This window comes from Sinocyclocheilus rhinocerous, unplaced genomic scaffold (assembly GCF_001515625.1).
Source record: "Sinocyclocheilus rhinocerous isolate Xijiao unplaced genomic scaffold, SAMN03320098_v1.1 scaffold1149, whole genome shotgun sequence".
NCBI classification, from domain to species: Eukaryota; Metazoa; Chordata; class Actinopteri; order Cypriniformes; family Cyprinidae; genus Sinocyclocheilus; species Sinocyclocheilus rhinocerous.
Window position 1 is genome coordinate 1,074,587 of NW_015664180.1, and position 27,814 is coordinate 1,102,400.

The 27,814-nt window shown below is 36.4% G+C and overlaps 2 protein-coding genes across 4 annotated transcripts in view; one reads left to right on the forward strand and one right to left on the reverse strand.

Moving 5' to 3' along the window:
- Nucleotides 1-12,710, reverse strand: part of LOC107729675 (ankyrin repeat domain-containing protein 24-like) — an 18,592-nt gene extending 5,882 nt beyond the window's left edge. The window contains exons 1-16 of the mRNA XM_016540325.1: nt 12,648-12,710; nt 10,903-11,033; nt 10,697-10,785; nt 10,556-10,620; nt 10,407-10,464; nt 10,232-10,302; nt 9,925-10,031; nt 8,668-8,843; nt 8,168-8,190; nt 6,937-7,023; nt 5,661-5,789; nt 5,355-5,474; nt 4,664-4,811; nt 4,421-4,575; nt 2,268-2,434; nt 689-1,374 (exon numbers count right to left, since the gene is read on the reverse strand). Of these exons, the coding sequence (XP_016395811.1) occupies nt 689-1,374; nt 2,268-2,434; nt 4,421-4,575; nt 4,664-4,811; nt 5,355-5,474; nt 5,661-5,789; nt 6,937-7,023; nt 8,168-8,190; nt 8,668-8,843; nt 9,925-10,031; nt 10,232-10,302; nt 10,407-10,464; nt 10,556-10,620; nt 10,697-10,785; nt 10,903-11,033; nt 12,648-12,710 (2,275 nt within the window). The remainder of the gene's footprint in view (nt 1-688; nt 1,375-2,267; nt 2,435-4,420; nt 4,576-4,663; nt 4,812-5,354; nt 5,475-5,660; nt 5,790-6,936; nt 7,024-8,167; nt 8,191-8,667; nt 8,844-9,924; nt 10,032-10,231; nt 10,303-10,406; nt 10,465-10,555; nt 10,621-10,696; nt 10,786-10,902; nt 11,034-12,647) is intronic.
- Nucleotides 12,711-18,697: 5,987 nt separating this feature from the next.
- The window catches only part of LOC107729709 (SH2 domain-containing adapter protein F-like), a 33,921-nt gene continuing 24,804 nt past the window's right edge, over nt 18,698-27,814 (forward strand). Inside the window, exons 1-3 of one of the 3 annotated variants that reach the window (XM_016540381.1) lie at nt 18,698-18,916; nt 19,529-20,138; nt 23,467-23,617. In XM_016540381.1, the coding sequence (XP_016395867.1) occupies nt 19,800-20,138; nt 23,467-23,617 (490 nt within the window). In that variant the 5' untranslated portion in view covers nt 18,698-18,916; nt 19,529-19,799. The remainder of the gene's footprint in view (nt 18,917-19,528; nt 20,139-23,466; nt 23,618-27,814) is intronic. The other 2 variants (XM_016540382.1, XM_016540383.1) reach the window with 2 other exon arrangements.

Genomic DNA, 27,814 nt, shown 5'->3' on the forward strand with positions numbered 1-27,814 from the left:
TATATATAGTCTAGTATAGTATAGTATAGTATTTCAGTCTGGCGAGTAAACAAAAAATGTACTAACCAATGGCGATTCAATTGCCAAGGTGTCCGTAGAGGGTTGGCGTAACTTTATTGTTGCTGCCACCGCCGCAGTCATGTTGTGAAGACGCTGTGTGTTTTGTTGCGAAAGCGAAAATACTTTGTTGGCCTTCCAAAAGAGGACACAACTATCAGTGGTTAAGTTGTATTTACAACACTGTTACAGAACAGTTCAACCCAAATATTTCCCCACTGGATGCAACAAATGCCTGTTTATAATGGTTTTTAATGTTTTTGTCTCGTCGCTCCGGCCTGACAGGGCATCATTACATATGGTAAGGGGCGTAACATTTCCGTCACACGGTTGAGGAATTCGGCCAATCACAACACACTGGATAGCTGGCCAATCTCAGCACACCTCGCTTTTCAGACCGATGAGCTTTGTAAAAATCGACGCGTTTCAGAAAGGCGGGGCATAGAGGAGAAACAATCATGTACAGTATGTGGAAAATAATGTGTTTTTTGAACCTTAAACCGCATACACACATTTCATTACACCAAATACACAAAATAATGTTATTTTTAGCAACATCATATGACCCCTTTAAAGGCAGGAATCAAATGGTTATTTCGGAGAGTCTCAGAGGGACAACAGGTGCACTCACCAGATGCAATGGAAACCTCCGAGCTCTCTGAAGGGTCCTCGTCGTCTTCATCTTCACCAATGTGGGATGGAGGGCGGAGCCTTTCCAGCTCCAGTAAGGCCTGGTTGAGTCGGGTAGCCACTTCGGCTCGTTCTTGAGCTAGCTGGTTAAGCTGAAGACCCAAAGTGACCTGAACCTGCTCAAACTGACCTCGAGGGACGCTCTCCTTCAACGCCCGCTCAAGTTCTTCCACCCGTGCCTGCAACCCATTCACCGGCGCTCCCTCGCCCTCCTCTTGCCCTGCCGTCTTGCTTTGCTCCAGGGCTTTTTCCAGCTCTTCCACCCGCTTTTTAAGGCTCACAACTGTCTCGTTCTCCTCCTCTCCCTCTTTCCCTTTCTCTCTATCCTGCAGAGCTGCCTCAAGTTCCGTCACCCTCTGTTTCAGCTGTTGGATGGTGTCATTGTCACCTTCACTAAGCCCCTCCCCATCTGTCTTTTTGCTAGCTAGCTCTGCCTCCAGCTCCTGCTGGTTCTCCAGATTTGCCCCTTTCTCAGGGGACTCGGAGCCCCCTTCATGTTTCGCTCCTGCTTCCTCCACTGAATAGACCCCCAGACGCATCTGTTCTTTGATTTCCTCTAACTCGGCCTGGGCTTGGGCCAGCTGTTCCTCCAGAGCTTTTTGATCTTTCTCCTCTTTCTCCACAGATCTAAGGAAAGCAACCGTTAGGAAAGCAAACGTTTTAGTTACTTGACAGGATTCATATGTGCATGAGTGACTGATATTAGTTTAGATTAGGTAAGTTCCAGTTTCAACTCCAACAACTTCCTTGTCAATAGGGGTAAGAATCACCAGAGGCTAATAATATCACAATACTTAAGCATGAAATGATATTAGTGTGTACATTTTTTAATTTAAAGCAGACCAACTGACCAACACTGTCATAAAAAACTGTCAATTATGTTGCATGCACCAGTATTGGTATAAAATATTTTTATTTTATTACTCAGAACCAAAATATTTTCATATTTGCAATTTATAATAAAATATTGATACTTGGAGCTCATATTGACACATTGTCGCCAAGCTAAATAATGTGATTCTATAACGTATTGATTTATTTCCCCCACCCCTACCTGGTAATGGTTACGTTTCCTAATTTTCATTTACATAGGTTTATATTTTAGGTAAGTGCCAGTTCCAATATCTACCAACAACATTTTCTATCAATTGTGAAATATTTGTTGTTATTTTTGAGGAATGATTGTGTCAAATTAGGATTTACATTCAGCAATTTTGCAATATAGCTGAATTCTGCAATATCAAGCAGCATAATGGACTGTTTTTGAAAAGGTAAAATAACTAGAAGCGAACGTCGCACAGTCAAGTTACAAATGGCCGTGCCCACTCTTACGTTTAAAATAAGGTTGATAACATCCAATGAAGAAACAAGTAACATGTTAACATTGACAATAAGCAAAAACTAAAAAAAAAATACACCAAATGAATAGATATAGACGACATATATAGTATGTGCTATCTGAATAATATCAAGAAAAAGATTGATAAAATATTAGTCTGATCTCATTTTAACCATATTACCCATGATCCTCTGCGATGCTTGAGGCTTCAGTTGAAGCCTGGGCTCTTGAGTATTTCTCCTGTAGTTCCTCAAACTCTCTCCTTAAAGATTCATACTGAGCTGTGGGAACAAAATCTGGGCCCGAGCTCTGCATATCCGTGTCATCCTTCTCAAACATTTCCAGCATCTGCAGACCACAACACAATAGAGCTAAAAATATTGCAATAACTAAGGTATTTATTGGTTTTCTTTTTTAAAGACAGCACATGTAGTTGCCATATGTTGCCTCAGCCATTATCCTCATAGCGTTCTTTGATCTGTTTGTTTAACCCTGGACTTCAATGAAAATACAACCCAGTTTTGGAGAACCTTCCCAAACATGGCTGATTTATTTCAAATGTGCAGTTGTAAGTGATACATTTGCTAAACACTTTCTACTAAGCTCATTTGAACAAGAAAACATGAGTTTGCTGCACATGTTCCCCTAACATTTTCCACAAGGGCTTTGTAAGTGCAATGTCATATTAGCACTTAACATACATGCCATGCTATTTTTACCAGAATGCAGTACCACACTGATCTTATTAATGCTATTGTCAGCTGTGCTTTAGCTTTATAAATAAGCACTCTGTATACTAAGACCATGAAACATGATTATAATTGGGAATTGTGTGTCAAAGTATAATCTCAAAATGACTGAAACATCATTTATACAACCAACTAGTAATATGATTTAATGGTTTATCACTTTTGACCAATAGGTGCTGTTATCAAATTGATGTGCTGTGGTCAGTGTGAGGTGACAATGGCACATACAAAGTTTGGTGCCAATATGTCAAGGCTTTGCAGAGAATACAGCCTCAGACGCAGTTTGGCATCATTCCAGCAAATTCATTCATGCGTTAAACAGAAACCATTTCATCTATCTACACGAAATCCATACATCTTTGCCAGCATGGTCTGAAGATGATATTACTTGAATTTGGTGAAAATCAAAGCAGTGGTCTAGGAGGAGTTCGAAAAAGTAGGTTTTCAGAGAAAATCAAAATGGAGGGCAGGAAGTTTGGCCGATTATGGGATAATTGGTATCAATGTTCTCGGCATGATCCAAGGAATTAATCAAGATCAGTCTCACGATAATAGGCAAAACTAATCAAAAGCTATTAGCATTTTTTTAAATTCCAATTTTTGACCACAATGTGGCTTTTTGAGTACCTTCTGGGCATGGTGCTGAAAACACATAAGTTTCTTGACGATACACCAATGCTGTTGTAAAACATAGCATTTTTTGTAAAAATTCAAAATGGCTAACGCTCAAAATGGCCAACATGGGAAAATGGGGTATTGTTCTATATCGAACTGAATCTTGTGATTTTTGACCAAACCGATCAGAATTTATAAGCAAAATATAGCAATTTTTTCATATCTCCTGACCACTAGGTGGCACTGTGCTGAAACTGTGCAGGTAACCTCAGATCATGGTTGTCATAACACACACCAAGTTTGGTCTGAATACGCTAAAGCGTCACGTCCACTTTGGTGAGCTCTTTGACAAATGGTTCAATTTTCATGAACTTTTGTTTCTAGCCCTTACGGTTCAAAAGTTATTAGCGCAAACTAGCATTCCAAAAAAGGAATTAGAAGAAGAACACTAAAGGAAACAAAAGATGCCTATGGCCCCTAATAAATAAGAGATTAAATATTTTCTTAAGTTTAATTTTTTCTTTTTTATTCTCATGAAAAAAAAAGGTAATTTTTAGATTTTTTGACATTATTGTTGTTACAATTAAGCTAAAAATAAGTTAAAAATGAAGGGTATATTTTCAATGTAAAAATAACAGCGATGAGAATGACTGTTGAGAATACAAAAAATACAAAAGGAAATACATCTATATCTGAGCTACATATACAGCATCAGGTTGAACTAGTGCACGTGTTGTGTGTTCCCATCTTTAAATCTCTAAAGCAGATGTGGGGCTTTAAGAAGCAGGTCAGATACAGTATGTGGTTAGTGCATATTTATCGTGCCCATCTGAATAACCTTTATGAAGCTGCCGAAAACACATCTAAACACAGACAATGAGGTCAGCATTCTGTATGTGTGTGTGCATGCCTGTGATTTAGTGCTTTGCTTGCATTCTGCAAATGTGTGTTTAAAGGAGAGAAACTCCACCTGCACTTTGAGAACCAGGTCGGCATTCTGGGAGGTCATTTCCTCCACTTTTCTGCGAAGCTGCTCTACCATGGTAGGATTCTCTTGAGAGGTGCCCTCAGCCGGCGAATCAGCATCCAGACCTTGCGATTGCTTAGATAGTAACTTCTCTGCTCCTGATACAGAAATGTTCCACTTAATTTGCTCCAGGACTTTTTCCAGCTCTTCCACTCACTTTTGTGACAGGAAGTGTTCTTGGCTCACCTGGGAAGTCCAACATGTCATCTGAGTCCGCGTCTTCAGAGTCACAGGTCACACCACTCACCTGGGCTGCTCTCAACTCCTCCAGCTCGGCCAGCAGTCGGTCACGCTCTGCCTCAACCTCGCTCAGACGCTCTCTCAGAGAGTTTAGCTGCAGAACATTTTGATATTTAGTGATAACTGCTATATGACAAAATCACACAAATTTAAAGGGATAGATCCCCCAAAAATGAAAATTCTGTCATAATTTACTCACCCACAAGTTGTTCCAAACCTGTATTAGTTTCTTTCTTCTGTTAAACACAAAATGAGATATTTCGAATAATGTTGTTAACCAAACAGTTGATGGTAGGCATTAACGTCCATAGTATATGGAAAAATTTGTATGGAAGTCAATGGCTACAGTCAACTATTTTGGTTACCAAGATTCTTCAAAATATCTTTTGTCTTCAGCAGACAAAAGAAACTCATACAAGTTTTTGTTTTGTGGTTTTTCTGTTATTGAGAGGAAAGCGTGCAGCACATATTTAAACATTCATCATAGGGCCTTTTTTTGGACTCCTGATTTTGACAATCAGCTTTTTCTTAAAGTAAAGCGCCACTTTTCACTGAAATATGACTTTTTTTTGTTTCATTTTGTTCCCTTTCAGTGGAAATTGCTAGTAAGTTTATTATAGTTAAAGAAGTGCAGTACCTCCTCCAGGGCAGTGGTGGCGCTGCTCTGCTGCTGCTCCAGAACCTTGATTTTCTGCAGCAGGCGACCTCTCTCCAGCCTGAGCTTACGGATCTCTTCAAAGACTTCCTCATCCTCCACCTGACACACAAACACACATTGTAGAAATAGTCACAACGCAGAAATAGTCACATGGAATACTGTGCAAATTACTTAATGTGTATGTTATTATGATGTACTGTGACTGCTGACTATGGGGTTAGGTTGGCCAAATTACAGTTACAATTCGTTATAAGCAAAAAGTTTTTCATATTGGTTGTCACTCACAAGGTTCTCAGATGGGGCAAGTTGGGTCCTGGGGGCAGGAGAAGGCAGGGCGGGGCTCTGTGAGTCAGGTGACTGGGTGGGGACAGGGGGAGGTGGCGTGCTTGAGGCGTCTGAGGAAGGGGGCGGGCCCTACAGAATTATTAAGCATAAGCCATGCATATTTAACTAAAACAATGGATGTCATTCAAAAACCATGTGTATGATATGATATGATACCCTATGAATTCTGTGATGTTGAAAACACGAAAGGAATCATGGAATTCAGTCATAAAAATGGAATTTACAATATAACGTGGAATTTTGCAAATTTCGGATGAATAAATCAAAAGGGATGTACACTTGATCAAACTGCAATGTGGACTAGTGTCTGTGAATACAAAGGGAAAAATAATGCTATTTAAATATGAAGTTATATACTGTATGAATTAAAAAGAAAAATTTGAATTTGTGATAAAATAAAACTGATTTCATAGGGGCCTGAAAATAATTTTTTTTGTTAAACTTGATAAATTGTTGTTACATTCAAGTTTCACGATTTTCAATTAATTAGACATGTTTTTTAAATACTAAAATGTAATTTAATCATTAACGCAGATTACAGAACAATTAAAAATGGAAAAAAAATTTGGAAAAAATTTAACAGAATTTGGGGAAAAAATAAAACAGATTTCATAGGGCCCTATGTATGCACTAATTTGTGTGTGAAAACTTCATACGAACATTTGCACAAACAAATCATGATTCATCAACAGCTTTCAAATTTTCACAAAAGCCCTTATATGGAAATTGTTTGGGTGTGTTTTATTTAGAAGATTAATTTAGAATATTCCAAATTCATTAACATTAGAATGAGATTAAGAACAAATTCCTCTGCGTTGCGAATGTGTTATGAATAACTGTACTTCATAATTTTTTAAGACATTCTCAAGTGTGCATAAATATTAACAATCCATACAATTATTACTGAATAAGACCCAGTGCCATGCATTTAAAGGAATAGTTCGTAAAAATGAAAAACTTGTCATACTTTTATGGTGTTTATTTGTCCTTTTGCAAGCTTGACAACCTCTTCAATATTGAAACTGAGCAGTGTGATCATTTATTAAAACATTTTGTGTTCCACAGAAAAAAAGACCTAGTTTTGGGGCAACATGAGGGTGAGTAAATGATGACAGAATTTTCATTTTTGGGTGGATTATCCCTTTAAGACAATTTATTATTTTTTAAATGCCTTCCTATTTATAATGTTTCATGGGATTCATGAATCCCATTGTACCTGAGCAGGAGATTTAGGAGGAGGAGGGGCTTTCCTTTTGCGGGGTGTGGTTCCACTAGATGGGGGATTGGGAGGAGGAGGAGCCAGCTGGTGTGGGCAGAGTTTCAGGATGGACAAGTTAGAAAGCAAAGCAGTGTTAGTTAGATTTGTAACATGCGCTTCTGTCTTCAAACTACTGATTCGGCTTCTTAAACCCCCCCGCCTCTCTCAAACACGTCGTTTTCAACAAAGCCCCCTCCTGAACGAGCCGTTTTAGGTAGGCGTGGTTGACTCTTAACTTTTATAACAACATGCAGAAACAACTATATGTAAAGATGTGGTCACATTCGCGGAATTCACACAAAATTTTGCAGGCAAAAGCTCTATTGTTTATTATTAATAATGTAGCGACACATAAAGCACCACTCACACAGAAATCACTCTCAAACCAAGCAGCTTTCTGTTGGTCAAAACAACAAATGTTTAGAACCTGTTGTGTGAAAATTATTTGCTCTTTTGCAGAATTCACAATTGCATGGAATTACTATTAAAATTACTATTTTGCCTATGAAAATTTGCAGAAGATGAGTAAATCTGACCACAACCTTAAGCCAGAATATTGGAGGATTGAAAATGATTTTTGTAATCCCACATGTTGCCACTAGGGGTGCAAACATTACACACTTCACCTTTAAAGGGGTCATATGATGCGATTTCAATTTTTCCTTTCTCTTTGGAGTGTTACAAGCTCTTGGTGCATAAAGAAGATCTGTAAAGTTGCAAAGACTAAAGTCTCAAATCCAAAGAGATATTCTTTATAAAAGTTAAGAGTCAACCTCGCCTACCTAAAACGGCTCGTTCTAACACACCCCACATGTCTACGTCACGGAATCCGCCGGCCGCACCGTTCTCAAGCCCACCGGCCGCCGCTCACTCAAGCCGGCCGCTGCTCACTCAAGCCGGCCTCCGCTAACTCTAGCCCCCGGCCGTTCCTCACTCTAGCCCGCCGTGTGTGACACTGTTTCGTTGTGAAAGCGAAACTACTTTGTTTGGCCTTCCAAAAGAGGACACCTGTCTGGATACCACATTTAAGCGACTCTCAGCTGAGTAATAAAATCGACTATATTTGTGAAACATTGGTATTTTAGAGCAGCATAATCCATCCCTGACCATCCTTGAGGATTTTCTGTGGTTTAGTTATTTGTATGCATGTGATAAAGTGTTGGGAGAGGCCGTTTCTTTTGACAATTACCTCCTCACTCGAACCCTCAGCAGCTGGGAATGCATGGGACAGAAATAAGAAACAGACAGCAGTGCGGTGAGACTCACGCACACACCATCACTCCAAACACACTCTGCAAGCCACGGTCAAACACATAACTATATATAATCTTCCCATTCCACCACATGCTCACTGTTGCATTTAAAAAAGAGGCAACATGAAAGCAGACAGGCAGCACATTTATCACTCTGTCAGGTGGTACGACCACAGGGGCCCTTTATTAACACTGGGATCCATTTCCAACTCAGAGCGACATATGTTTCCAATCGGCCTTTGTAACTCGAGTTAGCAAACTTCTCTGTGTTTTCATCCCCTGACCCAACGTAACATCTGCTTTTTAGTCTCTCCTCTCAGATTACCAGCGTATCCAAATTAAAAATGGGGGCCAAACATCAGAGAACCACTAGGCACCAGATGGTCCCTCTCTCTCGAAGGAATTAAAGGTGAGGACGAGATGTGTGTGTGGTTACCTGTGGAAACGCCTACACTCTGCAGAAGCTGGGTAATGTTGTGGTTGCCGGCAGTGATGCTGTAGTGGGCGGAGTTGTGCCCCAGGGCATCAGTAAGGTGTGGGTTAGCGCCGCCTTTCAATAACACCTCTACATTCTCCATGCTGTCACTCTCACAGGCCAACATCAGTGCTGATCTGCCTCGAAACCCAAATGTCCAATATATGAAATCCCCAAAGTATATATTATGTATTGTTTCTGTTGAAAATAACATGATCATTTCTAAGTTTAAACTGAAGGACTAGAAACAAAAACAAAACAAAAAAACATTTTAATTATATATGTAAAAAAAAATTATATTATATATCAGGGTAATTGTAGTTAAGTAAAACTAAAACCGTAAAAACTACTTTTGTTACTTGAAATAAAATAAATTTGAACTGAAATAACAAATAAAAGATCGAAAAATATAGAAAACTTATTTTATTTCAGCTAGTTGCTGAGGCAACATTTCTCATTTTTATTTAGTTTAAGTTGATGTACTAAAAAAACTAATAAAAACAAACAAAAAAAATGTACAAAACTTTAAAATCAGAATAGAATATATACAAATAACAAAAAAATTCAAAATGTTAATAAAAGCTGTATCTCAATACTAAAATCACACACACACACACACACACACACATATATATATATACTGTATATATATATATATATATATAGTATAGTATTATTAATAATATATAATAATAATTTATATTTTTTGGTATTTTCTTTTTGGTGAAATATGTGTGGGAAGAATTCTGAAGGTACAACAATAAAATTAAAAATACACATCTGATGGCTTTCCACTATAAAGCAAAAGTAATGCTTTTAATATTTTGGACTAGCTTTTATTTTTATATTATCATTTATAATTTACTTTTGTAATTTTTATAGGTTTTTTTCCTCCTAAATATTTCTATTTAGATTTAAGTGATTTTTTTTTAGTTTTAGTCATTTTCAACTTCAGCTTATTTTATTTCAGTTAGTTGCAAACACATCATTTCTCATTTTCATTTAAGTTTTTTTTTTTTTCATCTAATATGTATATCTTATTGCGGCTTTATTTCAATTAATGAAAATGTTTTTTAATAGTTTTAGTTCTCAATAACAACACTGATTTAAACCATGCAGTAATTTCCAATTTGTTAAAAATCATAATAATAAAACAAACTACATTTTAAATGTTTTGTGCACTTATTTTGTATACAAGCTGTTTAAAACATATCCAACCTGCCCTGGTTGTCCTGTATATTTGGATTGGCTCCTCGTTCCAAAAGGAAGGCACAAAGTTCGACTCTGCTCATCTGGGCACCCAGAATCAATGGAGTTGACCCATCCTATGAGAATGCAATAAGTTAAACCTTTTAAAATTACATTTTCAACTCACTGTACTCAACATTTGGCAGATACTTCTTAGTGTCCCTATGGATACATGCATACTAATAAAAAGTATATCCTGAATGTCACTTCAGATCAAAATCCAAATCTACTGCCAAATGTACAAATATAAATAATTGTTGTGTTCAATTGAACTTACTCCATCTTGAACATCAAGGTTGGCTTTAAAGTCCCACAGAATCTCAGTGCAGGACAAGCAGCCACTTACAGCTGCACAAAGACAAAGACAGAATAACATCTGAACCAACAACAGCCTCGTGTTAACGTCCAAATGCAATGTTCAAACGTTTGAATACTGGAAGAGTTTTTATTACCAGCATGGTGTAAGGACGTCCTCCCAAAACTGTCTGTGGCGTCAACAGGCATCCTTTCCTACAGAATGAACATTATAACTATACTACTTCAGCATCAAATCAGCATTGGCTCTTTCTAGGACTCTGGGACTGTAATTCATGACTCCTACCTGAAGAAGCCTCTTTAGACAATCTGACTGTCCATTCTTAGCAGCAAGATGGAGAGCATTAAACCCTACAGAGAGAAATTACTAAATCACTTTGAGACCTATAAGAACTTTTATTAGTAAAACTAGTACACTAAACCTTACCAGTGCCGTCTGTTACATTGACATCCACCCCATGAGAGAGGATGACCTCCAGACAGTCCAACCGTCCTCGAGACGCACAAAGATGGAACCTGTGAATTCAGCAATTTCTTTCATTGTTCATGTGCTATTTGTTATCAAGTAATTAAATATATTTACAATATTTTTGGCAAGACTATGTCATAAGCTGAAATCAGAGGTCCACTCACGCTGATTTGCCCTCCGAGTCCAGTTTGGATGGGCAGAGACCTTTCTTCACCAGCAGCGTGGCAACTTTTTCTGGATCATTCTGTTCTATAGCCTGCAACAATCTGTCATCTGTCTTACTCCAGTCCTGACTCTAAAAACACAGAGAAACAAATACACAAAACACATTATATTGACACAAACACATATTTTTTCAATATTATACTTTCCATCTTTGACCAAAATCTACTGTATAACTTCTTCAAATAACATAAAATAATTTTCTTAATCAGTGTTTTTAAAAGTTTTAAAACAAGATCAGTTAACTTTTAAATTAACAAAATTAATAAATTTTTTATTCAAAAAACAAAACTGTGAATAGCACATTTCTGAAATGGCATGTTGTCTCATTACCACTAGATGTCAGTTGTAAGTCTAAGACCAATGTCACATCATCCAAAACAACAAAATATTTACAGATACAGATATAGCAGCACCAAATTAAGAATTTGGTCCCACTACTAATTATTTTGTAACCACATTCCCTCATTTTAGTCAAATTGTGACGGCGTTGTACAAATTCGTTCCCTTTTTTAGGTACATCGCAACCATGTTTTACTAACTAGTTCCCTCCTTTTTGTTAAATCGTGAACATGTTGTATTAACTTGTACTCTGTTTTCTTTAAATCGCAACCACATTGTACAAATTTGTTCCCTTGTTGTAGTTAAATCATGACTATGACAAATTCAAGTTGAATTGTGAACACACTGAACAAATTAGTTCCCCCATTTTACTTAAATTGTCACCACATTAAATCGTGACCATGTTGTACAAATTCGTTCCTTTTTTCGTTAAATCGCGATCATGTTTTACTAACTCGTTCATTCCTTTAAGTTAATTTGTAAGCACATTTTTCAAATTCATTTTCTCGTTTTAGTTACATTGCGACCACATTAAATTGCGACCATGTTATACTAATTTGTTCCCATATTTTAATTAAATTGTACACACTGTACAAATTCATTCCCTCATTTTAGTTAAGCGACCATGTTTTACTAACTCGTTTATTCATTTAAGTTAAATTGTGAGCACATTTACAAATTAATTTTCTCGTTAGTTACCCCACAATAAATCGCGATCGTGTTGTACTAATTTGGTCCTTTATTTTAGTTCAGTTGTGACCACATTGTACAAATTTGTTTGCTCATTTTAGTTAAATCATGACTACATTAAATCGTGACCATGTTGTACAAATTCGTTCCCTTGTTTTAGTGAACTCGTGACCATTTTTTACTAACTCGTTTATGTTTAAGTTAAATTGTCACCACATTTTACAAATTCGTTCCCTCGTTTTAATTAAATCGTGACCACATTAAATCACAACCATGCTGTACAAATTCATTCCCTCGTTTTAGTTAAATCGTGACCACATTGAAAAACATTCTCTTGTTTTAGTTAAATCATGACGGTCTTGTACTTATTCATTCCCTTGTTTTAATCTGATTATGGAACATATTATTATAACATAGCCACAATTTACCTAAAACAAACAAATTAATAAGTTGTAGGAACTAATTCTTCATTCATGGCCACAATTTCTGTTTTTTTGTTGTTTTTTTTTGCACAACTTAAGTAATTTTGCTCATGTTTTCTTGCTACATTCTGCTACATTTATCTTGTTTTAAGGTTTTTATTGATATTTTTACTAAAAAAAACATAACCTCACCATGTGTTCTGTATACCCTCACAAGGAGGGGCTGTACATACCGTAATCACGCCATAACACATGCAGAAGCTTTTCATTGGGCTAAAGATGACATGAGGATCCATAGAGCTCTGAGGAAGTATGAAACCTCTGCTTCTTTCCACGACCCATCCACGCTATGTGCTCTCAACAAGGACAATAAATACTTTCGCAAAAAAGTTCAAATGAACTGAACCTGAACACGACCACTCCTCATGCTACCAAAGCCCTCATAAAACAGCCAAGGTTATGACTTTGTATCTAATCTGTCTGTAAGACGAAGGCCTAAACGCTACTAAATACGTAGCTCTGATTATATATCCGATTGCTGAAATCTATCCTGCAAATGCAGCTTTGTCGTGTGCAGCTCTTGCTACGCCGTCCTGTTCTGCTGTCTGCAGAGATATACGACACACACTGCAGTCACTGCCTGGCACACACACACACCTCCCTGTCCCATTGTCCTTCTTTTTTACTCTCTATCCCAATTCTGTCTCACTTCTCTGCAACCACCATATATTTTACCGTCCACACTGTTCCCTACGTCTCACGTCTCGGCTAATCGTTCTCTGATCCCAAAGCATCAGGGGGTGAGAACTCAGCAAACACAACAGCGAAATACACAGTCAGCAATCAGACTAAATGGAGGTATAAAAATACACACAGTTTGGGTTCTGCAACCCCTCCCAGTGTCTAGTGCACAGTAGTGTATCACTTTTATGCTAAGTCGGTCTGATTGAATCACTTCCTGTGATGCCATACAGATGCTGTAGAATAACAATATTGTGGTTTTTAGTCAATGTCTGTTAGCTTTGAGGTCATTTATATGCTAATGCACTCCTAAAAGTTGACAAAACTAGCTTTTAGCAAATATTGGCATGTTGATACAGTTTTCTTGTTATAAATATTGATGACTCATCTTTTTCACATAAAGGCGTAGCAATATTTTTGTATGATGAAATGCTCTTTTGAACTTCACTTTTAGAGGAGAACTGGGCCAGTTGGTTAAAAATGTTTTACTTCTGTAATGTTACATGTTTCGAGTTAAACATTCAGCAATAAAATTCTAAACCTCATGCAAGATTTGACTGGATCATGACAACTTGTCTCCAATTTTTGCAATAAGTAAAAAATAAATAAATAAATCAGTGTTATTGCTTATTAACACTAAAAATATTAACATGTTTTTGTCAATGCTAAAATTAAAAATGCTGAAATTAAATAAAATATAAATATAAGATAGAGAACTTTAACTTTAAAGAACTTGAATGAAAATTTTAAAGTGAACAAATAATAAAAATGACAAAAGCACATAACAAAATTACTAAAAAATAAAATGAAAACTGAAAATATAAGAATATTTATTTATAAATATGTAATATTTATAAAAATAATGTAACTCAAAAATATTAATAAATAGTATATATATATATATATATATATATATATATATACTAGCCTATACTAAAATTACACTGTCTGTTATCATTACTGTGACTTGCAAAAAAACAATTAATCATTTATATTTATATTTATTTTAAGTATTTATATTTATTATGATTTATATGTATTTATTTTAGATGCTTATGTTTGTTATTTATGTATTATTATTACACAGATTTTTTATAATTAAGTATGTATTTCTTTTTATATAATACATACATTGCATTATATTGTATCTATTGTGAAACACCATTTTTATGTTTATATTTGCTATTTATATGCTATTTACGTGTGACGCAGCTGACACAGAATAGCATACGCTGTTTACGTTCAGTGGATATTCTCCAAAAAGGCGCTATAGGGTGACGCGGAGAAGACGAATTTTTGAATAAAGTCGTTATTTTTGTTTTCTTTGCGCACAAAAAGCATTCTCGTAGCTTCGTAAAATTACGGTTGAACCACTGATGTTACATGGATTATTTTACCGATCTCCTTGCTACGTTTCTGGACGTTGATCATGGTAAGATCCCTTTAAGACAAATACAACTTTTCTAACACAGATATATCTTTCTTTGACTTTATGACCCCACCAACAGCAAGACAGTATGTGGACATCTAACCCAGACATGAGGTTTGGTTAGAATAATAACAGAGAAAACATCCAGCTCACTTTCTCTCCCCTACAGTGGCTTATCTATCTGTCCATCCCAACACAACCTCAGACAGGGAAAAACACACACACTTCATGCAGAATACTAGGATGGTGTATTTCGCCTTCACACAGTGGGCTCAGATCCAATAACATAATGTGTTATGAATATTAGTGAAGATGAAGGTCCATAAAAGCATCTAACAATGAAGAGCGCAGAATACATCATATACTGAGTCTGCAAGTGTGAGTGAGTGAATGAATGTGTTGTGTTTCAATAATTGAACACTAGTAGAGGTCTCTGGTTACAGGCGCCGTCTGCAGGCTGGCCTGCTCTTCTACTGCTAAAACACGTTTGCTCATACAAAGCAACAAGTCACCAAAATACTCAAGATATCTAATAACCTGGATACTATATATAACAGTTTTGGAAACATAATGGCTCATATTAATAGTCAAACAAACTTAAGTAAGAAGACTAGGCTAGTACACTTAGCACGTGACAGGTTCTTACCTCTGACTTCTTGAACTTTGCTTTTAATGTTTTCATCTCGTTTTAAAGTATGTTCATGAGCTGTAATGAATAAAACACATTTTATGTACATTAGGAAATTAAAATATATACTGTTTTACAAACACATGCCTCAAGAAAGTAATTCATAAAATGTGAATAAATACAGAAGTTTCTGTGATTAATGTGTTCAATAAGTCTGGCATTAAATCGAAAGCAACTTTGCGTCGTTGTTTATTTTGTATAATTATTTATTTTGAATAATCATTCTTGCTCTAAGCACGCGTTTGAAGGAGACTCAACACTAGAAGTCATAGAAATACAGAAGACATTAAATGAAACGAGATAAACGCAAAATGACTTACATTCAGTGTTTGATGGTATTCTTTGGCTTTCCTCAGGTCTGCTGTATGGATGTCCTGTGGTGGGATGCCCTGACGTCATTTGCAGAATACACGCCTGTTGGACTTGGCTGACTGGCACAAAATCCGACCAATCAGCGGCGAGGGGCGGGCAGTAGAGTCTGATTGACAGATCCGCGCACCGCATGTTTCAAACTTCAGGTGTCATGTGCGCTTTACCGAGACGCGCCTTTTTTTTCTGATATAAAACAGTGTTAAATAATACAATAAGAGGCTGACTTGAATATAAATTATGTAAGATATAAAAATGCTAAAAATAAATATAAGCCAATCAGATAAAAGTTTAAAAGCCCAACAGCCAATCAGTGCTTCTGTAGAGCGCGCGTATCACCTGACGTGTCTCAAATATTGCTTTGCATTCACAGGAAATACTCATTTGGAGCAGATATGCTTATTTTCTTTAGCTGGTGAGTGTTATGCTATGTTTTAATTCACTTACCCACCCATTGTATTATCGATTATATAGTTATTTAAAATTGCATATAAACCACTGTAATTATGTTAGTAGTACTGTAAGATATATTGTTAAAAAACATACATCTTAAAATTAGTGAGGAGAGTGTGCACCTGGAAATTATGTGGCACATATGTAGCGAGTCAGATGTGGCAATACATATGAGTGACCACTTGGGGGCGATAAATTCATGCGCATGTTCAGATTGGCTCTTCAAACATTCTTACAGTACAATTCAATAGGACATATAAAATCCAATGTATATATATGCAATATATGTTATATATGTATTATAATGTCAAATATATTACATTATGTATTTTACATATACAATAATGTGAAATAACTTGAATTATACAACAATGTATATAAAATTAAAAAAATAAATATAATAATAATAAAATAAATAAAACTGTTACAAAGGACCTGAAAATGCAATATCTATCATTTTAAAATGAATTAAAAAATATAAACTGTAATTTAATATATATTTTTAATTTATAGTCTAATATTTAATTGAATATGTTTAAAATATTTCATTATCGTATTACTTCTCATTTTTTAGAAGAAGTAATACATATTGTGTGTGTAAAAGTGACTTTTATTCCAGATTTACTTTTCATAAATCAAAAATTGGGATTAGCCTCAGATTTTAAAAAAGCATTTGCCCTGCTAAAGCATTAATATAAAAAAAATTATATAGTCTAAATCTATACATGAATATAGAAACGGTTTGAGAGTGTTTACTGGTACAAAAATGCACATTTAAACGTAAAATGTTCAAATCATATATTAACCTTTTTCCTATTCCCTTCTGTCTCTCTTTAGAAAAGAGCAATTTCCCTGTCTGAACTGGCGTTTTCTTTGTCCCAGGAGGCCCTTCCTCTCTCTAACATGTCCCCGTTTGAAAGGGGCAATTTAGAAAAGTGAGGGGAAGATGTGTGTCGACGCTGGCTGGGGATGGAGGGGGTGGCGGATGGCGTCTGCTATGACCTCATCCTTCCCTCCATGTGGGAGAAAGAGAGAGTGAGATCATGGCTGTCGTAAAAACAGCTTCTTTATATAGTGAGGTTTTCAAGGTTCATGTTTTAACGGCATGGAGAAAATATATATATATATATATATATATATATATGTGTGTGTGCTGACAATCTCATCTGCTTCTTTGTTTGAATTCAATTAGCATCTGAAGCACATTAAGACATCTGTATGAGAGGACGGCAACCGCAAGCTAGCAGCACAGATGTGCGTTTGTTATTTGTTGTGTGTTGTAAACGATTAGCCCTGGGACCTCAGTTTTATGACTTTCTACCGTGTTCAGTCTCCAAATGTGTAGCTGAGGAGGATTTTGGTGTGCAAAACATCTACACACCTTCACATTCACATCGTTAGCACTTTGGTGAGTCTGTCAGATTCATGTGAGACTGTTAATTAAAGCAGATCACAGGAGTGAAAACTGTGAGGAGCTGTTTTTCCTTAATTAATCAGAATCTCATTTACCAGCTCTATCTATCTATCTATCTATCTATCTATCTAATCTGACCATTTATCTATCTATCTATCTATCTATCTATCTAATCTGACAATTTCTCTATCTATCTATCTATCTATCTAATCTGACCATTTCTCTATCTATCTATCTATCTATCATTGTATATCCATCATCTATCTATCTATCTATCTATCTATCTAATCTGACCATTTCTCTATCTATCTATCTATTGTATATCCATCATCTATCTATCTATCCATCATCTATCTATCTATCTATCTATTGTATATCCATCCATCCATCATCTATCTATCTATCTATTGTATATCCATCCATCCATCCATTCATCCATCTATCTATCGATCTATCTATCTATTGATTGTATGTCCATCCATCATCTATCTATCTATCTATCTATCTATTGTATATCCATCTATCTATCTATCTATCTATCGATTGTATGTCCATCCATCATCTATCTATCTATCTATCTATCTATCGATTGTATGTCCATCCATCCATCTATCTATTCGTCCATCCATTGTTCTATCTATCCTCACTCATTGGGATAAAATGTTAACATTTTATTGTCTACATTTACATTAGTCGATTATAGTGTTTGAAGGGGAAATGTGGATTAAAAGCACTCTTAAAGTTCTGTTTATTTAAAGTTTGCTTTTTAGCTATCAATTAATCAAACAAATAGATTAATAGATGACAATAGTTGCAGCATTACGGCAGTTCGGGGCTAGTTGTCTCACTGGGAATTGCTATAAGGACCATATTTCAGTAAAAAAGGGTTTTAAGTTAGAAGTCCAGTTAAATTATGCTATAAGCCTATAAGAGTCTGTTTAATGGCTACTTTCACAACTTACCCCATTAGAATTTAAAAAATAAACCAACTATAGCCTATTCACTGGAGTGCATTTTTTTATTTGTTTATTTATTTAATGCTGTTAACAGTAATGGATCTTAAACTGTGCCAACATAATACACCTACAATAAGCATATTTTCAGATCTGTGCCATACAGCTTCTAATAATGATCGGCTAAAGGGAAAATACAGCACCGCTGGATGTGAAGACCTCCCCTTTAAACGCTACAGCTCTCTCGCTCGGTCTCTCTCCCTCTCACTCACTTATTTACAGCCAGACGCGTTCAGACGAGCTTTGCTGTTCTTCTCATATTCTTCTCGTCTGTTCTCCAGAGCGCGTTCTTCATCACATTACTGGCGCCTGCGTTGTTGTTCTCGTGCAACATTGTAACATTCGCGAGAACCGCGTCTGGAGTTCCACGATAATTTAACGCTGAAATTAAAAACGTGAGTATCACAACTTGGTATCATCAACAGCTTTTAATTTTATCTCAAATCATCAGCCGTGGTATTTTAGATGAAGTGTTCATCATGTCAGCTGTGAAATGTTTAACGTTGACTGAAAGTGCGACTGTCCATCGCAGACTCGCGTTCACGTGTAGTTTACAAGAGAAGTTCTCAGCTGTTATCTTACGGAGTTGTCCATTTTCATTTGTTCTTAATCGAAATTTAATGTTAATGTTCAGGTTTTTGTGAAATAATGTATTCTTATGGTCGAATTGAAATGGTTTATTGTGCGCATCAGAAGCACGTGCGAATCCTCTAGTTTGTTTGCTTTCGTTCTTAAACAGCTTGTTGCAGCTGCTCCTCTTTGAAGCAGTTTTACTATCTACCAAAGTAAAAAGCTCATCTATCTATCTATCTATCTATCGTATTTAGCAGTTGATCTCTAATAATTCTCTGACAGGTCTGTGGTAGGACATCATATTGATTAGAAGAGTGTTCATACATTTATATTGAAAAAATGCTTCTCAAAATTAGCATTCACAAAAATGCAAATTTTTTCTTTCCATGACATGTATTTTTCTTATTCCTGAATGTTTATTTCTGCTGTTGCAGAGGTGTTGAGATCAAGGTCTTTGTTGTCTATGGACCACCTGTATATCCAAGTCGGTATATCCAGGGATCGACTTTGTTTGAGGACCACAGTTGTGCCTTTTAACTGAAACATGAATTCAGTGCATTATTCCCAAGGTATTCTATATAAGGTAAACATATAATCTCATCCACATTCTAGATCCCTGACCTCATTATAGGTCACCATTGGAATCTTTAAGGACCATTGGAGTCTTTGTGTCCTTCACTGTTGGACATTCACGAACAGAATAGAATGGCAAAGTGGTTAAAGGACTATTTAAGTTTCGGGAGCAAACGAGTTCCCCCGCAACCGCCAAAACCAGACTACAGCGAGAGTGAGATATTGAAGGCGTATCGTGCACAGAAAAACCTTGACTTTGAAGACCCTTATGAAGACTTTGAGAACAGAGCTAGAAATGACAACGGGTCGACTGAAACGTCCCACATGGGCTTCGGCTCTCCTCTGAAATCCTCGAGTCTGGATATCAAGGTTGTGTCGCCAAAACATCGCCTCATAAAAGTGGACTCGCAAGACCTGGGACGGAGCAAGATTCTCCTAAGCTCCGTGTCTTTAGAGGAACCAACAGATCTGGTGAGTAATTTACAACAGTGGTTCTCAAACCTGTCCTGGAGGACCACTAGCCCTGCACATTTTGTATGTCTCCCTTATCTAACACACCTGATTCAACTCATCAGCTCGTTAGTAGAGACTGCAAGGCATGAATTGGTGTCTGAGGCCATGTCCACACGTACACTGGTATTTTTTTTCCTTCTTCCTTTTAAAAAAAATCTCCGTCCACATGAAAACGCAAACGCATGCTATGAAGCACTGTCAAGAGCATGCCAAACCAACAGGTGGCGATATAATCTCAACCGTAAAGCCATGTTGGCCAATCAGAAGCCTGAAAAAGTCTCCAGTAGGCGGAGATAACAGCGCAGGCTCCGACGTCACAAGCCAAAAACTTGTAAAAAGAGTCTCTTTCAAAAGAGTTTTTGAAAATCTTCACCCTGGCAGGCGTTTTCAAAAATGTTCAGTTTCAGTGAACTGGTGCTGCGTTTGCGTGTGGACGAACGGCCTAACCGCGTAGAAACAGCTGCGGTGTTAAAAATAACCGCGTTCGTGTGGACAGGGCCTGATAAGGGAGACATACAAATGTGCAGGGCTAGGGGTCCTCCAGGACAGGGTTGAGAACCCCTGATTTACAATACTTCAGTAAAAAAAGCCAATATTTGTCTATTTTGATATTATCTGCCTTGGACGAGTAACGTAAGTCTACGAGTAACAAATAACATAAAGTTGTACATTTTCCTGTTTTCGAATAATTTTGAATGAATTTTGCATAAATATTGTGTGAAATGTTAAAGTTGACATTTTTCTTGATGTTAATAAACCAACCAACCAACCTGTGCTCAACCAATGGTGTGATTTTGGGGTAGAGTTTTCTTGCAAAATAATCTTTGCTATAGTTACAACTTTGAATGTATTTTTTGTGTATATGTGGAAAAAAATGTATATACATAAACTCAATATACACCACTTACTGTGTTTTAAAACGCTAAGTAGTTGTAGATCTGAGGAGTTTTGGTGATACCTGAAGCCATCAGGTGATGAAATACATAAAACAAACTGTCAAACAAGTGATCTGCGGTGTGAAATAATCTTTCATGTAAACCCTCTGTTAACCCTGCATTAGATTTCGTGTCTCGGAGCACCGTAGGTGTCAAAACCCCTTGATCCACCACAGCTGAAGCTCTTGAATAATACATGGAGTTTAGTTAGGCTGGTGGGGTTGGGGCGGTCCCATAGAGAATACTCACAAGAGCCAGGAAGGTTCGTCCTGTGATCAGACATTGAATAGAGACTCAATACTGGCAGACAGCGGAGGAATCCGCACAAACACACATGGCCACAGACAGATAGCAGCCTTCAGTGGAGTCTCATTGATTGTAATCAGTACCAGTGATGAGTGAGCTGATTGGTTGGGCTTGAAGAACGGCCATGCCAATGCCGCGCCATCGATTTAAATCCCAATTTAATGGCGACCCTCTAAGTGCATTGTCTTGCGAGCACCGTTACGCATCATTCCCTGTTAACCTTCATTAATTTCCACCATAATCCTAATTAAGTTTTTATAGCGTTTGTAATTGTCCCAGTGCCAACTGATTGAGGGCTTCCTCCCGGGCCTGGTATGGGAGACAAACGCACCTCCTAACACGCTCCTCAACACTTCCCCACTGCCGCCGCCTCCTTCACGGGAAAAGGTAGCACATCTTTGCAAGTGTGCTGGTTTTCAATGTCTTGCGCTGTATGAGGTGGTGTTGCTGAATGTACACGTTTGAAAGTGTGATTTGGGCTGCATGATTTGGGGGGAGGAAAATTGATATTTTCTGATTTTAAAACTGCTATTTTATTTTTATTTGTATTTTTTAAGGTCCAGGTATGCTGTACTTGCTTGTAGAGCTGCACAATATGGTCCGAAATTTTGTGATTACATATCAATATGAGAATATAATAATAATAACAACAATAATAATAGTATAGTACTAGTATTAAAAATTATAATACAACATATAATGTAAAATGTACATATAATATATAAATATGTATATAATATATAAATATTTATGTATATATAGAGTACAATATAAATTGCTAGTAATTTTCACAAATTACTAAAAACGGCAAGTAACATGTAGAAAGACTGAAACAGTATTTTCTTGTAAAACGTACAATAATCCTTTGTTTTATTTACAACTTCAAAAAAATTTTTTTAGTGTATATGAGAAGTTATATATATATATAATAATAATAATAATACTAGTAGTTGTAGTATTATACAAATTAAATTAATAAAATTTAAAAATCACTATTTGAATAATATATATGTGTGTGTGTGTGTGTGTATGTATATGTGTGTATATATATATATTAGGGCTGTCAAATGATTAATCGCATCCAAAATAAAAGTTTTCGTTTACATGGTATATGTGTGTACTGTGTATATTTATTATGTATATATAAACACACCCATGCATGTATACATTTAAGAAAAATTTTACATTTATATATTAAATATCTTTATTTATAATATAAATTATATGAATGTAAATATATACATGTAAATACATTTAAATATTTTCAAAATATATGCTGTATGTGTGTGTATTTATATATACATAATAAATATACACAGTACAAGCACATATATTATGTAAACGGAAACTTTTATTTTGGATGTGGTTCATCGCGTTTAATCATTTGACAGCACTTAGTAAATGCCGCTCCATCTGAAAGCACATGCTGGAGATTTACTACTAATCACAGAACCAGCTTTACTGACGAGGTCCGCATGAAAATCGCATTTGATTATTTGCACAGCCCTAATTATATTATATTATATTATATTATATTATTAAAATGTTAAGTAGTCATACATCTGAGGAGTTAAGAAAAAGGGGTTAAGAAATTGAGTTAAGAAAAATAATATAATAATTTTATTTTACAGTACAACTGTAAAGTTAAAATACTTTCTTTTTTAAATAAGCTCTTAAAGCTTCTCTTTCCTGTCTTTTGACAACAGCTGGTTTATAGCTGGTTTATAAGCATTTCTCATTTCTAGTTATAGATGGTTGCGTGTTGTGTTCCCAAATTCATGTTATAAGTGATGCAAACTCACAGAGATGGAGTTTGTTTGAACTGCGCTGCTCTGAGACACTTAAAACATTGGATCATGAGCTGCTCACGTGTAAATGAACACGTTGCTGTGCCTTACTGTGAAACACACAGTACAAGTGGGTTCTTTTGCCTTATAATTATGTGAAATTATTTCCCTTCATTCATCCCTCAGCAAACTGAGATAATCTTCAGTTTGTCCCCTCTTCTGGTTGAAGATCACCACATGATTTTGTTCTTGTTTCAGGTGGTTCCTTCAGCTCCAGTCATGGGAGATACGGACTACTCCGACCCATTCGATGCTCGTTTGGACCCGCGTCCCGAAACAGCTCAAGGCCCGATCACTCCTGAGAACAACGGCTACATGGAGCCCTACGAGGCCCAGAAAGTGATAACCGGTCAGTCAGACTTTGTCCTGTTTCTTTTGCTGTGTGTTCCCATAGCCCAGGGGAGTCTGGTTTGCCCTTTGAGTCGTATGGAGAGAATGAAGTATGTGTGTATTTCTCAGTGACTCCCCAGACATCCAGTGCTGTCAGACAGTGACTCACTGCTGAGTCTCACAGATTACAGTTTTATATTCATGTAATCGGTTCCATTGTTTTATTCCTTACAAATTGTTGAACTTTGCCCTTCTCACTTGCTGATTTGAGAGATTTAATTTTTAAAACCTAGACATTTTAAGACATCATCAGGGAAGACTGTTCCAAAAGGTAGCCACTAAAATTTTACTGTTTTCTAAGACACCTGGCCAAATCTTAAGGCAGCATTGCATGTATCGTTTGCAGTTGAAGCAGGCCCACAATGCATTGGTGGTACCAGCAGAGTCCAGAGAAATTACGATTATATTAGTCATGACGTCAGGTTGCTGGCCAGAATGGCTAACTTGCTATGGGTTCCCTCAGGAATTTCCTGTGGGTTTTTAGAATAGTGCTTTTTGATTTATGAGAAAATGGGGTCTGTAGTTAGCATTAGCTCAAGAGACTTTCACATTTGGTTTTGTTCCACAGTGTGAATGACACAGTCATACCTCAATTTACCTAATTTCCCCTTTTTTTACATTCAGACTATCTTTGTTGTCATCTAACGCTCACTTAAGATTAAACTTTAAAAACACTAATAATTTAATAGCACTGTTAACTGAAAATTAATATTAATTTTTCATACTGTAAATTATAATGTTGTAATACCGAATTTCACTTGTATCAAAATGACGTTTAGTGTTTTAAAGTGCCCCTATTATGGGTAATGAAAGGTTCATATTTTGGTTTTGGGAGTCCCCAACAACAGGTTGACATGCATGCAAGGTCAAAAACAACTTTCATTATCTTATAATATGCATTTATTTTTACCTTATTTGCTCAACGACTCCCAAACGATTCGCTCAACGATTCATTTTTCCAAACCCCTCGTTTGCATGACGCTAATCTGTGGTGATTGGTTCGATTGGTCTCATTTTCATTTCATCCTGCCTGTAATGCCTGATAAAGCAGCGTTTGTGAGCGCAGTGCTGCTTTGTGTACAGCGTTACCGGGGAAACAGCTATTTTTACCGCTCCAAAAGCAGCACCTAGTGGCAAAGAATGAATTTGCATTTTCATTCAGACCAACGCAAAAAGACCAACAAGTAGGCGGGCAATATGCTAATGTTTCATGTTGACATCAACATGAAACGTCTTGGGAGTCATTTTAAAAACGACTCGTTTCAGTGATTCAGAGTTGACTCTTTCTTTTGAGAGACAATAACTTTATACACGGTGCACTTTCAGATTTAAAACTTTGCAGGATGTTTTCATTCACTTGGAGCTGTGTTATACACTGCATGAAAGGTAATTTTCAAAAATCCATAATAGGGGCACTTTAATGTGTTCAGACAATTTAATTTATTCTATACAAGTGGAATATAATTTAAATATTGTCAGTTATCGGTTAAATAACTATCGGTTTATATTTATTGGCCAGAATTTTATTACCAATGCTTTCCTATTTCACATTATCTGCTGATTCAAGACCACAGTTTCCCAAGCTATTTTTTAGCTAAAATGGAAACGGAATTTTACAGTTAGTTTATTTGTTTATTTATTTAGAGGAATATGTTAGTGTAGCAATTTGTAGTTGCGGTTAATTTCAAATGGGCTTTTAATCGGCATTGCAATTACAAACATGCCAATTTAGAGCGCATTTTCTTAAAAATGCAAGTTGCTAACATGGTTGCCTGATTTGTTAAGTATGTAAAGATCTCAGATCTTTATCGTAGCTGTAGTCCTTATTTAGCGACTTGTTAGCAGCTAGCATTTTAAAGCACACAACTGCTTCAAAATCTCAATTCAATGACTTCAATGACTTTAATTTATGTTATATAACAAAACATAACCTTATTTTACTCACGAAAACTGTTATTCTGAAAAACCATTACAAAATTTCCTCAGGCAACCAATGGCTGAAAACCGCTAATGCTAACTCTTCTGGACACAATTTCATTCGTATTCAATGTGTTAGTTAAATTCAATATAACTAACTTAAATGTTGTACCTGGTATTTGTTTGGGGTTGTATTTTCTTTACTTCTTAGAGTGTCATGACTAGCATTAGCTTAGCAGTGTGCTAACACAACTCCCATCTAGGGGTGGGCGATATGGAAAAAATATCATATCACGATTTAAAAAATTAAAAAATATCCCGATTTATGGTTTTATCACGATTCTTTGTCATGTTGGTTTTACTATTTTGCAAGTTGTCTAAGCATTACATCCAAACTAATTTCCCTATTATAAAGACAATACCTTTCAAGGTAACAAAAAAAAAAAAAGAATGCAGATATTTAGAAAAATATTTGTCATTATTTTATCTTTGTTATTAAAAAATAAGAAAAAAGATATACATTACAACTACACATAATATACAAATAAAACAAACAGTGCTTTATTTTCAGTGTATTTAGCAGGAGCATTCAAGAAATTGAATGAACAAATATAAAAATAAAACACTATATAGACTGATTCCTAAAGCAACTGTATTGAAGTTTTTCAGTCAAGAATAATGAGTGATTTTTCTCTTTGTGTTTTGATGTTTTATTCATGTTAAAGGAATAGTTCACCCAAAAATAAAAATTCTGTCATCTGTCTGTCAATTGTCATAATGTTTTATTTTATACCATAATTTACTCACTCAAAAGTTGTTTTAAACCTGAATGAGTTTCTTTATTCTGCTGAACATAAATGCTATTTTGAGGAACGTTTTTAAAACGAATCCAAAGCCGTTACATGTTGAAGTCAACATGAAACATTAGCATATTGCCCGCCCACTTGTTGGTCTTTTTGCTTTGGTCTGAATGAAAATACAAATTAATTCTTTGCCACTAGGTGCCGCTTTTGAATAGCTGTTTCCCCGGTAACGCTGTACACAAAGCAGCACTGCGCTCACAAACGCTGCTTTATCAGGCATTACAGGCAGGATGAAATGAAAATGAGACCAATCGAACCAATCACCGCAGATTAGCGTCACGCAAACGAGGGGTTTGGAAAAATGAATCGTTGAGCGAATCGTTTGGGAGTCGTTGAGCAAATAAGGTAAAAATAAATGTATATTATAAGACAATGAAAGTGTTTTTTGACCTTGAATGCATGTCAACCTGTTGTTGGGGACTCCCAAAACCAAAATATGAACCTTTCATTACCCATAATAGGAGAACTTTAAAAGTTTACCTGTTTTTAAGCTGCAAAAGTTGTGAGCGCTGTAGTATTATAGTTGCATAGAAAACAATGAGAAGGCATCGCAGTGAAATATGAATACGAGCTCTGTGTGAACAACCACTTAGAAGGTAGCTGTCTATATAGACAAACTTTGCTAGGTTTTGGAACACAGCTGAAATGCGTTGCGTTCCTTAGATGTTTTCAATTAATTGTGTTGGATTTTCTTGCCGTAGGACCCCAGCATCCACCTTAATTTCTCCTCAGATTGGTCTTGCCTTCAAGGCAGCCTCATTTAATTTTCAATCCATCTCTACAGGTTAATCTCTTCTCTCATTCTCCATCAATTCTCAGGTACGGGGGAATCTAGCAGCCCCTCTGTCGCACGTCACAAACGCTTAACATCAACACACACTCCCATAGCTCTCCCTCTCCCTCCACCTCAGGGTCTGTCCCTCAGGGCCTCCTCTTTGTCGCTATGGAGACAGCTAAGGAGCCCAATAGAAGCAGGATGTGTGAAGGTTAAAGTTTGTCTTTCTCTTGTTACTGTACGCCTGCCTGATTTCTTTTTCTTTCTTTCTTTCTTTCTTTCTTTCTCATTGAAGCACACATCCATGCCAGTATTCCTTTCCAGTAGGGATGCACCGATATCACTTTTTCCAGTACTCGCCCGATACGATACTTTTATTTTTGGTACTTGCCAATACCGAGTACCAATACTAGTGCTGGGCAGTATGACCAAAAATTTATATCACGGTATTTTTCAAAATTATACCGGTGAAGTTCATCACGGCAACCCGTCAAAATAAAAGTTTAGTTTAATGTTAAGAAACTGTCCGAATATATTACTTATTACCTTGCCGCTGTCGCCTCTGGCTTGCTTAGTTGGGGACACTTCATTTCCAGCGATA